This window comes from Asterias rubens, chromosome 2 (genome assembly GCF_902459465.1).
Source record: "Asterias rubens chromosome 2, eAstRub1.3, whole genome shotgun sequence".
Taxonomy (NCBI): Eukaryota; Metazoa; Echinodermata; class Asteroidea; order Forcipulatida; family Asteriidae; genus Asterias; species Asterias rubens.
Window position 1 is genome coordinate 12097384 of NC_047063.1, and position 14966 is coordinate 12112349.

At 38.8% G+C, this 14966-nt stretch overlaps 2 protein-coding genes across 2 annotated transcripts; both read left to right on the top strand.

Annotated features, from left to right (window-relative positions):
* The first annotated feature begins 2270 nt into the window (after positions 1-2270).
* On the top strand, positions 2271-3425 carry LOC117303227 (cholecystokinin receptor type A-like). The gene has a single exon (XM_033787374.1). It carries the CDS (start codon positions 2271-2273, stop codon positions 3423-3425), a length of 1155 nt encoding a protein of 384 aa, XP_033643265.1.
* A 2624-nt stretch (positions 3426-6049) lies between these two features.
* Positions 6050-8216, top strand: LOC117303235 (cholecystokinin receptor type A-like). The gene is made up of 2 exons (XM_033787387.1): positions 6050-7024; positions 7953-8216. The coding sequence occupies exons 1-2, from the start codon at positions 6050-6052 to the stop codon at positions 8214-8216; spliced, it is 1239 nt and encodes a 412-aa protein (XP_033643278.1).
* Positions 8217-14966: the final 6750 nt, after the last annotated feature.

The window sequence follows — 14966 nt, forward strand, 5'->3', positions numbered from 1 at the left end:
TGGTCTTATTATTAAGGTTCAGTTGTCTGATGAGTTTCAATGTTAAATTCCATATCAATCTTGAGTTATGAATTGTTTTACAAATTGTCTTTTTTTACAAAAAAAAACACAAAAAACACAAAGGCAGAGTTTGACCTTCCGGTACGACCGGAAGATGAGGTCATACGATTTTGGCGTTAACTTTTCAAATGTTGTCCAAGTCTTTATCTATCTGATGCGCAAGTATGAACATCATAGCATTCATATTCGTTGAGATACAGCGAAAAGCAAATGTCGTTTTTCAACTTTAAAAACCTTGCCATGACGTCATCAATGACGTCATCATTCCCAAAAAGTGGCGGTTTCATCTACTCACTATGCCTATGTACATAGTAAGTTTTAAGTTTGTACAAGCTTTACTTTTGTTTAAAATTGCTGGAGAAGGTTCGCAGGGAAAGAAGAACGCGAGGAAAAAAAAACAGAACAATAACAATAGTTGTTCGGCTGTTGGCCGAACACCTAACAAGGAATACAAGACTTCTGGCTAGAAGTCTTTTATTATTTTAGCGAGAAATTACCTCTTACAAAATCACAAAATCTATGCTACTTTAGAGGGAGCTGTTTCTCACAACGTTTTATACTATCAACAGCTCTCATATCCTCGTTACCAAGTTAGTTTTCAAGTACATATTTGTTTTGAGTAATTACCAAACGTGTATACCTTCCCATTAATTCCTTGTTGTGTTCTTGGTCTGGTCTATCTTCAACATGTGTAGGATATATTTAATGGGTCAATACATTATTGACTTTAATTCATTCCTTAAGAAAAAAAAGACATTTGAAAGCAGTGGACACTATTTGTAGTCACTCAAGATAATTATCAGCATACAACCTCAATTGGTAACGAGTAATGGGGAGAGGTTGATAGTATATGATAGAAACGGCTCGCTCTGAAGTGACGTAGTTTTTGGGAAATAAGTAATTTTCCAAGAATTTGATTTCGAGACCTCAAGCTTAGAATTTGAGGTCTCGAAATCAAGCATCTGAAAGCACACAACTTCGTGTGACAAGGATGGTTTGTTTCATTCATAGTTATCTCGCAACTTCTATGACCGATTGAGCTCCACTTTTCACAGGTTTGTTATAATATGCATTTATTGAGATACACCAAGTGAGAAGACTTGCCTTTGACACTATTATCAATAGTGTCAACTGCTTTCCCTAAATGAATAATCGAAAAGTTTGTAAAATTAAGGTTATTTCATTAATACGCATTTTAAGGTCAACTATCTACAATATACACACTGTAAAAATTGGGGTTTAAAATTGACACCATGCATATGCATGCTTGTACCGAACAGAGAATCAAAAACAACACCAAATGTAATTGTTTTGAAAGAAATTGATGGTACTTTGTTGGCATCAATTTTGTGACAATACCCATGGTGCCATTTGAACACCTCAGTTTATTGCAGTGATGCGGAATGGTTTTGTTGTGATCCTTGTTAAATCATACGCTTGAGGTTAGTCTTGGTGCAAGACGTTTCTCGTTTCCTTTTCACGCACACCGCGGCCAATTCACCGACAGCGCGCGCGCCGACTCACCTGACTTTAGTTCACTCACAACTATATATAAGTCAGGTGAGTCGGTGCGCGCGCTGTCGGTGAATTGGCCGCGGTGTGCGTGAAAAGGAAACGAGAAACGTCTTGCACCAAGACTAGCTTGAGGTACGCATCACTCGGTCCAACTTGATTTTAAAACATGTATTATGTGAGGTGATAAAAGAAGGCATAATAATTGTTAAACCGAATGGAACAAGAATAATAACTATGCAGTGAAGATTGCATAATTCAAATTGCCTTGTGCTTGGTTGGCTTTAACAATGCTATGATTTCTGACTATATGCCGCCGGGCTAGGGAAGATTGCATAATTCAAATTGCCTTGTGCTTGGTTGGCTTTAACAATGCTATGATTTCTGACTATATGCCGCCGGGCTAGGGAAAAGTCAAAATGTACTCCTGAGAGCTTAAACAACAGGCACGATTAGATGCATAGGTATATAGTATAAGTACTGATAACACCCGTCGATTCATGATTCCTGTCGACGCACACGATCCGTCTGGGACCAATGTCACTAACTTTTATATTCCGGCGGCCAAGTGCTATCCTATTGAAATAGCCCAATGGGATACGTTTAGAAAGACATCACCGTCTATTGTTGCTTCATTATATGAAAAGGGATGATTTTCATGTCAGTCTAAAGCGTTCGTGTACAACAGCAGTAACAACATGAAAGACATGTCATCAGCATTCAATTCAACCCAACTTTTCAACGTCACAAAGCTTGAACCTGCCTTCGTTCAGCTTGGCGTAAATATATTCCGGATAATTTTCTTCGCACTTATTCTATTACTTGGTGTTCCCGGTAACTCTCTCATCCTCCGCGTGTACTGGACCAAGACTCTGAAGACAAGCACCCACGTTTTCATCATGACATTGGCCTGGGCTGATCTTGCTGTCTGCCTTATCAAAGTAGCCAACATTGCATGGCGAGTTTTACTCTTGATGGGGCACGAAATACCCGCTGTTCTACGGCTTTTGTTGGCATTTGAAACGACTGCCATTGGTACCTCGATTATGATAACGGCAGTGATTGCAGTAGATCGCTACGACTGCGTCTGCCGTCCACATCGGCGGTTCTTCACTCACAGACGGGGAAAGATAGCGGCCTGGGCATCGTTTTTGTTCTCAGTTCTAATAAACATTCCAGCGTATGTTGGAGTATTCTCATCCATTCCTATATTGACCATACTAAGATTGGCATGTCATGCTATAATCTGTGTAACTACGCTCGTGATGGTCGCCGTGTTCTACAGCTTAGTTTACAAAGCAATCAGGCAACATGTGAAAGTTGGGGCCAGTTCGTTGAGAACCCGTCGCAACGACTGTTCGACAATTTGCCCTTCTACTGTTGTAGCCCCGGAACCTAGCTCAATCGACGATGGATCAAAACCAAGTACTTCTAAGGTTCGGAGGTTCCGGGTTGCATCTGTTGCTTCATCGGCAAAGCAAACTCTCGCAACGGATCTACAGACACGATCTTCACTGGATACCGAGTCAGGGTTTGAGGCAAACCGTCAAAGAACGCGCCCCGATCGCGAACAGCCATCCAACATAAGTCAACTTCAGCGCAAGACAACGAAGATGCTCTTTGTGACAAGTGTGTTTTTCCTCATGACATGGATGCCATATTGGATCATTATCATTGTAAGTTTTGCCTCAACGGGCGGCCTGAACATCGATCCTACATTCTTGCAAGTACTGAATGAAATGTCTCTCATTTTATACATTAACCACGTCATGAACCCATTCATATATGGAGTTGCAAACAGACGGTTCAGGAAAGACTGCAGAGAAGTGATTCGCAAACTAAAGCTCTGCTAACATTTGAATTCCTCCAACACTTAAATTTTATCTTGAATTTTAGAAAATAGAATTAGCTGTTTCTTACTACTAACCAAACAAGGGACATGTGGTGTAAATGTTCATAGTCTGAATGTAGGAAGCACAACAGAATGCTTAAAGGCACAGATTTACAAATAACTTACAGGGTTTACAGAAGGTAATGGTGAAAGACTTCTCTTGAAATATTGTTCCATGAAATGCTTTACTTTTTGAGAAAACATTAAAACAATATAAATTCTCGTTAACGAGAATTACGGATTTATTTTAAACAACGTCATGACAAGGCGAAACGCGCAGAAACAAGAATGGGTTTTCCCGTTATTTTCTCCCGACTTCGATGACCGATTGAACCTAAATTTTCACAGGTTTGTTATTTGATGTATAAGTTGTGATACACGAAGTGTGGGACTTGGACAATACTGTTTACCGTAAGTGTATAATGGCTTTAACTTAAAAACTGACTTGGTAACGAGCATTGGAGAGCGGTTGATAGTATAAAACATTGTAAGAATCGGCTCTATAACTAAAGTAAAGTAGTTTTTGAGATACCTCAGCGGAGGTCTCGAATTCGATGCATCTCAAAGCACTCAACTTGTACGACAACGGTGTTTTTTTCTCCCATTATTCTCTCGCAACTTCGACTACCAATTGAGTCAAAATGTTCACAGGTTTATTTTATGCTATGATTTGATTTCGAAACCTTAGAATTAGATTTCAAGCACTTGAAAGCACACAACTCCGTGTGACAATGGGACCCGGTGTTTTTGCGTCCATTATTATCTCGCAACTTCGAAGACCAATTGAGTTCAACTTTCACACGTTTGTTATGTTGTGCATGTTAAGATACACCGAGTGGGAAGCCTGGTCTTTGACAATCACTAAAGGTTTCCAGGGTCTTTACAATAAACATAACAACATTTCATCCGTAGTTGTAGCCGTCAATAAAGATGATTTCATCAAAACGAGTTTTAAGCTCAACTGTTGTATAGACCAATCCAGGCGCGCACCGGGCACGCAAGTGTTGAGCACCGCGCGCCATTGCTGGGGTGTACATGTGGCCTAGTTATGTGCACAAAGACATGAGGAAATCATGTTCCGTTTCACTCTTTATGGAAATCAAATGTTTTCCTCAACGACTTACACAATTTCCTTTCCAGGATATCATGATAAACTAATGTAGATAATTGACCACAATTATTTGCCACTAAATAGAAACCGAATCATTTTGAAAGCGGTGCTTGTCTTAGGTGAGTTAGGGTGAAAAGACGCGGAAACTACATAATAGTCGACATCGGCAGAGTATTTTATCAGAACTGCAGTATTTTACTCTGTGCTTAATTAAAAAAAAAATTATCAAGAATGTAGTACATCGTCATATCATGCAGCCTTGTCAGCGAAATCGCAAAGATTGTCGAGGAAGATATTAAATTTACATAAAAAGTAAAGAGGGAAACGATTTTCTCGTGTCTTTGTTCTTTGTGCACAAAATTAGGCACAGGTACACCGCAGCAGTGGTGTGCGGCGCCCAAGGCGGCGCCCAGCACTTGCACTCCTGGATTGGTCTATAGACCTTGCTTTTGCAACGTAAAAGCCCGAGTTTTGCCAACCCAATAAGTGCAAATCAAGAAAAGATCGGGGTTTTTTTTGTAACAATGTAACAACATTTGTTGAATTTGTTTAAAACAAAACAACTAATTATGAGAGGTATTTTATTTATCTGAAAGTTTGCAGAAAATGTTGAATTTTGTTAATACATCTGTTAGTACGATTGAGTGTTTTACATTCGGCCGACCGTGCCAACCAAGGCGGTTTGTTTATCAACAAAAGAAAGGTCTATATAGGCCTATAATGATGTTTTACATTATTTATTACGCTTGTGGTATGGTTCCACTTGTCAAACATTGTTTAAAGACATGTGATGTGACTGCTGGTGAAAGAATGCGCAATGGTTGTTAATTCGAATGAAACAAGAACTATCGTGATGCGCTGTCGCGAGGGGCTTTAGCTCTTGGGCCAAGGTTAACTTATAATCACTGTATTATTCAAATTTGCCTTGTGATTGGTTGGCTTTAACAATGCCATGATTTCTGACTATGCCGCCGGGCTAGGGAAAGTCAAGATGCAATTCTTCCTGTGAGCACGTAATACACGCCAGATTAAATTCATCCGAATCCTTTATACGTACTCCCGTCAATTCCTGAAGAAAAACACACAAGATCCGTCTGAACAAATAAAGTATGTCGTTAACGACCAAGTGATTTGCTAGTGAAATAGCGGGTTGAGATACTTTAGAAAGACATCAACGTGTCTTGTGTTAGCTACTGTTGTACATTACATTGTTGCTTCATACAAAAATGGTGATTTTCATGTCAGCTTAAAGCGTCAGCAGTAACAACGCTTTTTGACGTCTTGATTCGCCTGAACCAATATCAACAACACCAGACATTACACCAACCCTCTATTATGTGACCACGTGATTTCCTAATGGATGAGCTGAGTTGTATAAAAAGGCACAAGCGTATTTCCTGGTGTCTGTTGATGAACATGCTTCAAACGAAAATTACAATTTTCATGTCAATCTAAAGCGTTCGTGTACAACAGACATGTCATCAGCATTCAATTCAACCCAACTTTTCAACGGCACAACGCTTGAACCTGCCTTCGTTGAGCTTGGCGTAAATGTATTCCGGATAATTTACTTCGCACTTATTCTATTACTTGGTGTTCCCGGTAACTCTCTCATCCTCCGCGTGTACTGGACCAAGACTCTGAAGACAAGCACCCACGTTTTCATCATGACATTGGCCTGGGCTGATCTTGCCGTCTGCCTTATCAAAGTAGTTAACATTCCATACCGAGTTTTACTCATGATGGGACACGAAATACCCGCTGTTATACGTCTTTTGTTGGCGTTAGAACCGACTGCCATTGGTACCTCCATTATGATAACGGCAGTGATTGCAGTAGATCGCTACGACTGCGTCTGCCGTCCACATCGGCGGTTCTTCACTCACAGACGGGGTAAGATAGCAGCCTGGGCATCGTTCTTGTTCTCAGTTCTGATAAATATTCCAGAGTATGTTGGAGTATTCTCATCCATTCCTATATTGACCATAATATTGGCATGTCATGCTATAATCTGTGTAACTACGCTCGTGATGGTCGCCGTGTTCTACAGCTTAGTTTACAAAGCAATCAGGCAACATGTGAAAGTTGGGGCCAGTTCGTTGAGAACCCGTCGCAACGACTGTTCGACAATTTGCCCTTCTACTGTTGTAGTTCCGGAGACTAGCTCTATCGACGATGGATCAAAACCAAGTACTTCTAAGGTTCGGAAGGAAGTCTGGGTTGCATCTGTACCAACTCAAGCTGCTTCATCAGCAAAGCAAATTCTTGCAACGGATCTACAGACACGATCTTCACTTGATATCGAGTCAGGGTTGGAGGCAAACCGTCAAAGAACACACCCCGAACACCCATCCAACGTTAGTCAACTTCAGCGTAAGACAACAAAGATGCTATTTGTGACAAGTGTGTTTTTCTTCATGACATGGATGCCATATTGGATCTTCATCTTTGTAAGTTTGGCCGGACTTGAACTTCAATCCAATATTCTTTCAAGTAGTGAATGAAATGTTTCTCATTTTATACATTAACCACGTCGTCAATCCATTCATCTACGGAGTCGCAAACAGACGGTTTAGGAAAGACTGCAGGGAAGTGATTCGAAAATTCAAGCTCTGTTAACTATTTCTATACCTGGCAAGTAGATACACACATGGTGTTACCGCAAACCAAATATACATATTTTGGTTTCATTCAAGTTATTTCCATCCAATTCATGCAGTTCGAAGGAACCTAGGTGATCAAAAAAACACTAAACCGAACTGAGTACTTTAGTGCTAACGGACATCAGTGTAGCATCTTTTAAATTGTTGCGATACCCACTGCTAAAGGATTCGAACTGCCTCTTACTTAGCTACCGGGCAATCTCGGTGATCTATTATATTGGTAAGACATCTGCTTTAGATTGGCAAAGGTCGTGGGTTCGAATCCCACCTGAGTAGTATGCGTGTGACTTATCTTTCACCCAGCTCTTAAAAATTACTGTACATACACTCTAAAAAAAGAAGTGTGAAAACTTGCTGAGTAAATGTGTTGGGTACGAAAGTTGAGTACCTTCTTAACGCAATGTTGGGCTGTGGCGATTTGACTAGTACCCTTGAGAAGGTAATTTGTACCTTTTTAATTTGCATACAAAAGTCGCCAGTGAAAGCAATTTATGTGTACAAAAAAACACATTTTCCTCGCCATAGGGTCAAGTTTACCTTGCGACTTACTAAAAAAAAGCCTGACATGCGTTTTATGTGGTAAAATGTGGCACGTATTAAATTCAGCGCAAACTCTTGCAACGGATCTACAGAGTCAGGGTTGGATGCAAGCGGGTCAAAGAACACGCCCCGAGCAGCCATCCAACGTTAGTCAACTTCACATGAGACAACGAAGATGCTCTTTGTGACAAGTGTGATCATCTTCATGAAATGGCTGCCATATTGGATCTTTGTCACAGTAAGTTTTGCCTCAAAGGACGGCCTGAACATCGATCCTACATTCTTGCAAGTACTGACTGACATGTTTCTCATTTTATACATTAACCACGTCGTCAACCCATTCATCTACGGAGTTGCAAACAGACGGTTCAGGAAAGACTGCAGAAAAGTGATTCGCAAATTCAAACTCTGTCAACATTTGAATTTCTCCTACACTTGAATTTTATCTTGAATTTCAGAAAGTATGAGCTCGTTTAACTATCTTACTAAACAAAATGAATCTGTGGTGTTAATGAAAATTTTAGTTTTTGGCCTGCTGAATGTATGAAACACAAAGGGACGTGCTCATAATAACAACTATCTCCAGAGGTTGTTTGTACGACTCATTTTTGTCCTTTTAGACCTGAGTGCAGCGTTCGATACTGTTAGATCATGTAATTTTGCTGAAACGTCTTCAGTCTAAATGTGGAGTCACTGGCACGGCCCTTGATTGGTTTTCGTCCTATTTGTCTGATAGAAGTCAACGTGTATCCATTCATGGTACCTTATCAGAGAAGTTTAACATCAACTGTGGTGTTCCTCACGGATCCTGCTTAGGACCATTTCTATTTATTGTCTATGCCTCTAAGTTGTTTGACATCGTTGAGCATCATTTGCCTGATGTCCATTCCTATGCCGATGACACTCAGCTGTATCTATCTTTTAGACCCGACGACGACAAATCTTGTCAAGCTGCTGTGACTTTATTTGAAGATTGCATTAGGGACATCAGGCAATGGATGATACATGACCGCCTTTTAGTTAATGATGCTAAAAGTGAATTTTTGATCATCGGATCAAAGCAGCAATTGAAGAAAATTCATATTTCCAATATAATGATAGGTGAAGCTACTGTTTTTCCTACAACATGTGTTCGTAACTTGGGGTCTTAGTTCGATTCTGAACTTACAATGAACACCCACATCAATAAATCTTGCTCTGCTGCCTTTTTTCATCTTCACAACATCAAACGCATTAGTCAGTTACTTACACAAGACTCTCTTTTAAAACTCATTCATGCATTTGTGACCAGTCGTCTTGATTATTGTAATAGCCTTTTGTATGGTCTGCCAAAGTCACAGATAGCTAAACTACAAAGGGTTCAAAACGCAGCTGCCAGAATTGTTTCGAACACACATCGATTTGATCACATCACACCTGTACTTCGTCAATTACATTGGCTGCTTTGCACAGGATTCATTTTAAAATCCTGTTGTTGACATTTAAAGCTATTTATGGTCTTTCTCCAAAGTATATACAGGATCTTGTTTCCGTCCGGAAAGTATCTTTTTATAAACTTAGGTCAGGGTATAATGGTATTTTCTTAGAGTATCCTTCTGGTAAAATGTTGACTACATTTGGTGACAGCCCCTAAGCTCTGGAATGCGCACCCGCTTCACATACGTAGCGAAAAGAAACTCATCTCTTTTAAATGTAATATAAAAACCTATCTTTTTAATACCGCTTTTTAGCTTTTTATGTCTTCTTCTATGGTCACCTTGCCAGTTAGTTTAGAATTTTAGCATAGTTAGGGTTAGAGGCGTCTGTCTCCTGAAAAGGTCAAACCATTACCGATGCCAGCAGAGATAGGCCTATGTAATAAGTAATTAATTAGTTCTCTGTTGGCGGGGGACAGACGTATCGCCATACTTTTGTTTGGGCCCTGGCCTGGTGACCAGTCTTTTTTCTTTGTCTTTTTCTTCCACTCTGTGCTTTTTAACAAGTGTTCTGCGCCTCTGATAATTTTGTATGTAAGGGGCGCAATATAAATTTTAATTATTATTATTATTATTATTATTATTTATGATTATGAACTGGGTATGTTTCAGTGACTCTATTCGGCGCAGAACTGTCGAATTACCGCGTAACTGGCACGTTCAAAACAAGATTCTGAAAACTTAGTGACAACTTATAAATTACTATATTACAACGTTGCCACATTGTATAGTTTCTTGGTTTTAAAAACGGCTCCCCTATTCGTCTTAAGAACGTAAAAACGCAACGTATACCCGACGCTACTAGCACGTTCAAGACACGTACGTTTCTTATAACTTAATGTCAACTTATAAATTACTATAATATTACAACAATGCCACAATGTGTAGATTTTTTGGTTTTAATAACGTTGTTTAAAAACACTTGGCAGCAACGAAACGTTGTCGGCTCCCCTATACGTCTCAAGAACGTAAAAAACGCAATGTATATACCTCGTTACTTGCACGTTTAAGACACGTTTATTTTAGTTAATGACACCTTGACAAGGACTGTACTACAACATTGCCACATTGTGTAGAAGTTTTGGTTTTAATAACGTTCTATAAAAAACGTTACAGCAACGTCCCGTACGTCATGTTTTGACGTCCGTGCAACGTTTCTCCTGTCGCTGTGTGACGTTACATCATTTGTTCATTAGTTTTTCACAGTTATTATATTATACACAGTTATTCACAGTTGTTCTAACTATACACATTGTGTGTTAACTTGCTCATTACACACACCCATTCAGTCATCAGTCATTGCTCTCCCGGCGTCTACCATGTCCTCTTCACTGCACCTGTTATACTATTCAAGATATTAAAACTTTTGTCATCTTAATAAAAACAAAATGGAAATAAGCTGTTAAGTTTAATTCAGACATTTAACTTATTATACAATTTATTGTTTTGTTTGCACAAATAAATTAATCAAACGTGTATGTAGTATATAACTGATTTGTTTGTTGTAAAATTCTATTCAGTATTTTACCACATCTAAGTCTGATCTCAAAATGTGCATATTCTATTGACGTTGTCGTGACGTTGCTGCAACGTTGCCACAAGATATGTTAACGAGCTTTTTATGGAAGGACAACGTCCTGTGTTTTTGTGCGCAGCAAAAGAAAACCCTTGCCCTCTGTGCTATTAACAACCATGAGTGAGATCATAAACAAGCCGGACATGGTGTCTCAGACTCGTTTGGCGAGTGTTTTATCTCCGTAAATAACCGAGGTTTGAGTGAGCTCACGCGCCGTGGTTTTTGCGTTGGCGTGCACGGCTGTGCCAAAGGAGCCCGCGAACATGTAAATAATTTGAGGGTGAAAACAAAGGAAACTGCAGCTTATACGGGAAATTTTCTTTAATGAAAATATTGGCCGTAAAATCATTACAATAAGAGCACTGTAAAACCACACTTTCCGTGCACAAACACGTAACATCGTGTGAACATTCTCGTAGAATTTCGTAGTTGGTGGAACTGTGTGTAATGTGTCATGGTACAAACTCCATAATTGTCTTCAGTGATTTCGAGAAAGAAAACCTCGATTGGAAAAACCAAATGCAACAATAATCATGTCCTTTTAACGCAGGTTGATATACAGTACGTCATGTTTGTTAGTGTGTAATACGCATCTCAGGTCACGTGACATTGGTAGCGCAATCGGTCTATTGACCGCCACATGCATCCAAATCGCTCTCTCTCTCTCCTTCTAGCTCTCTTATCGTGTATGTTTTTTTAATTTTTTTTTATTGATATCCAACAGCGGATAGCCGCCACTTACGATGTTCACGATAAGTTTTTACTTACCATGTGCGTACACGATAAGACCAACCAGATATTGTTTTATTCATGTCAAGACGACACGATAAGTCCAAGCTTAACGTTATGTACACGATTAAGTCAAAAGATAAGAGAGATTTTGGTCCATCATGTGGCAGCATATGATATGCTTCCGTGCATTCCAAATCTTAAGACGACTGATTTGAATATATCTGTTTTTGATTTCTCTAAGTAATTTTTATTTTGGAAAATTTGTATATATAGATCTTTGTGAAAACAATTTATGACCAAACAATTGCTACGATTTTGTTCAGAAATAGCTTATTATACTGTTTTCGCTTCATTTGGCGTAAATGTATGAGTGAAGTTGAATGGCCAACAGTCTGTAACAATGAAGATCGATAGACCGTGTCCAAATTGGCGCTATAATGGCTGTGGCTGCAACTGCATTGCCGCGTTGACGTATAGGATTTTCAACCTTAGCAACAGTCGTAGTCGTAGTTGTGGCCGTCAATGGATTGTTTCTGCAAGTCTCGTGCGTATAAAAAACGAACCTGAACTTGATCCAGAAATTATATTTTTTAGTGTGTGAAACATAATTTTGTTTTAAATCTTTTTTTTTTAATGCCCAAAGCAGTTTGCTGTTTTGGGGAAATGTTCGGCCGTTGGGTATTCGCTGCGATCATAACATACGTGAATATTCATACTGCGTATAATAATGCGTATAGGTTCAGTGCATGTACGCTCGCTTACGCGCGCACAAACATGTACAGTCATGTTCATGTCCGCCGGACGGTTTTTGCATAGTCCCGGACACGATTGCATATGCAAAAGTGTCCGGAACGGAAAGTATTGCATGGCGGACACAGTTGCATTTGACACCGGTCGTGGCCGGCTGGAGCACCTTGATCGGCTAATTTTAAGCTTGATACGAGGATAGTAGACTCATATCAGAAACACAATTTGCGGATCGCGCCCGAATTCGTGCAACCATTAACATAGGTTTTGATGATAACGTGAACGCCACTCGGGCAAAATTCACATGGTAGTTGTTTACGATCAGAGCCAAATTTCAAATTCCATAGAGCACAAAAGTAGCTAAGCACAACAAAATTATGCTTACCAGCATAAACAACCTTGTCACATGTACACTTTGTGACTGGTATCCTGCTCATTTCTGGTTATAGCAGACAGTAAATTGTTAAGCATCATTTTCTGCTTAAGCAGCTCTATGAAATTTGGCACTGTCCCAATTCAAACACATTATCAATTATAATACAATTGATTTTCTCTCCTGTTAACCCATTTCCCCCCTTTTAGCCATTACCTTGGTGGTCTTTTTGGACAGCTTTATGATTGGTAACTTCCCATTAAAATAAAGAAAAACTCAACATTTTCAGCCGTTATCTTCATAAGCCACTGACATGTTTACTCCACTCCAGAGATTTTTTAGAAAATAGCTTTGCGAAATCTAATTACAATCAAGGCTTTACCGAGAAACATCCATTACCATCTCAACTAAAATATCATTGAAACATTGGCAAGTTAAAATGCCAACAAATTGTCCCTTGAACTAAAATGGAATGAAATAAAGAAATTGTTCTTGACCGTGACCTGACAAAAGATTATTCTTTATAGGTTAAACCCGTTAGACCATTGAAATTCGCCACGGCTCACGGTCAACTACTCCATGTTAAGAATTGGAATGATCCAATTTTAACAAAAGAAATATTTAATACTGGTCTGTAATATTCCTTTATTGGCTGTAAAGTGGACAGTGAATATCGTTTTATCCAGGAAGTTTAAGTAATGATTAACTGAATGCCTATGGAGAAACGACCACGTCTTTAACTTTTATGTCGTCTTGGGATTTGAGAATAAAAAAAAGTATGAGATGTTGAAGTAAAATGATAATAACCAAACTAACATACACTTAGGTATATGTTTGTGGTCCAACATTAACATAATTATACGATATTAAAAAGTACTAAATTTGGTTACGGATGGGATATACACAACTTTAAACATCCCTTTCAAATCATCCTAGTGGCTTGTTCAAAATCATCTCTTGGAGAACTTTGTTAGATCTCATTTAGAGTTAGTTGAGCAGCGACCACGCTATCTTGTTGACGTGTAAAACGACAACAGCTTCTCTTTAGCTTAAAGACAGTGGACACTATTGGTAGTTGTCGAAGAACAGTATTCTTACTTGGTGTATCTCAACATATGCATAAAATAAAAAACCTGCGAAAATTTGAACTCAATTGGTCGTCGAAGTTGCGAGAATTGAAGAAAAAACACCCTTGTCACACGAAGTTGTGTGCTTTCAGATGTTTGATTTCGGGTCCACCAAATCTGATTCTGAGGTCTTGAAATCAACTTCGTGGAAAATTACTTCTTTCTCGAAAACTACGTCACTTCAATGTCTACAATGTCTAATAATATCAACAGCTCCCCATTACTCGTCACCAAGTAAGATTTTATGCGAACAATTAGTTTGAGTAATTACCAATAGAGTCCACTGCCTTTAAAGGTACTGGATTAAAAAAAATGTTGGTAACGAGTAACCGAGAGCTTTTGGTAGTATAAAACATTTTGACAAATTACTCCCACTCAATAGTGTAACAACGGTGTTTTTCTTTCATTATTTTCTTGCAACTTCGGTGACCATTGAGTCCATTAATATGTTCAGAGGTTTGTTATTTTGTGCACAATGTTTGGGTGATCCAAGTGAGAATACTGGTCTTTGACAATGGCCAAATGTGTCCAGTACCTTGCAGGAAAAAACCCAATATTAAACTTTATGCGAAAGATAATGAAGATAGATTTGACCTTGGGTTTTCTATGTACCGCCTTAGTCACCTAATGAAACATTTGTAAAACTGTAATTGCAAGTGACGTCTCTTATTGAGTACTGTTTAAATTACATGATGAGTATGCATAAAACAGCCTATTTAATTCTCACTAATTTAAACAAAAGCATTTTCTTTTTTTCATATTCGTTGGAAAAATTGCGTAATTCAGTTTTAATTTGAGGCTTGTGAATAATGAAGCGCTAGGTAGGGTGCCTTTGTTTACTCAAACTTATCAGTTATTCGTTATGGTAGCGCTTGCAGGTGGGAATTCAATTTGCATAGTAGGCACAAAAAATATTGATTTTTATGCAAAAAGCTGCTGTGAATTTGAATGCGGTTTAAATAAGTTGTTGATTGAATGAGTATACTTTGATTGCATAATGCAAAAAATAAATATAAATAAATAAGACACTCTGACGGCATGCCGCGGCAGTTTTCATCAATACGTTTAAGTAAAGTATAGCTTTTCAACTTCAAGTGAAAAACATTATTAAAAGACACATTGAGTGCTTATTTTTGAGTAAAGTGACTAAAATCACAGT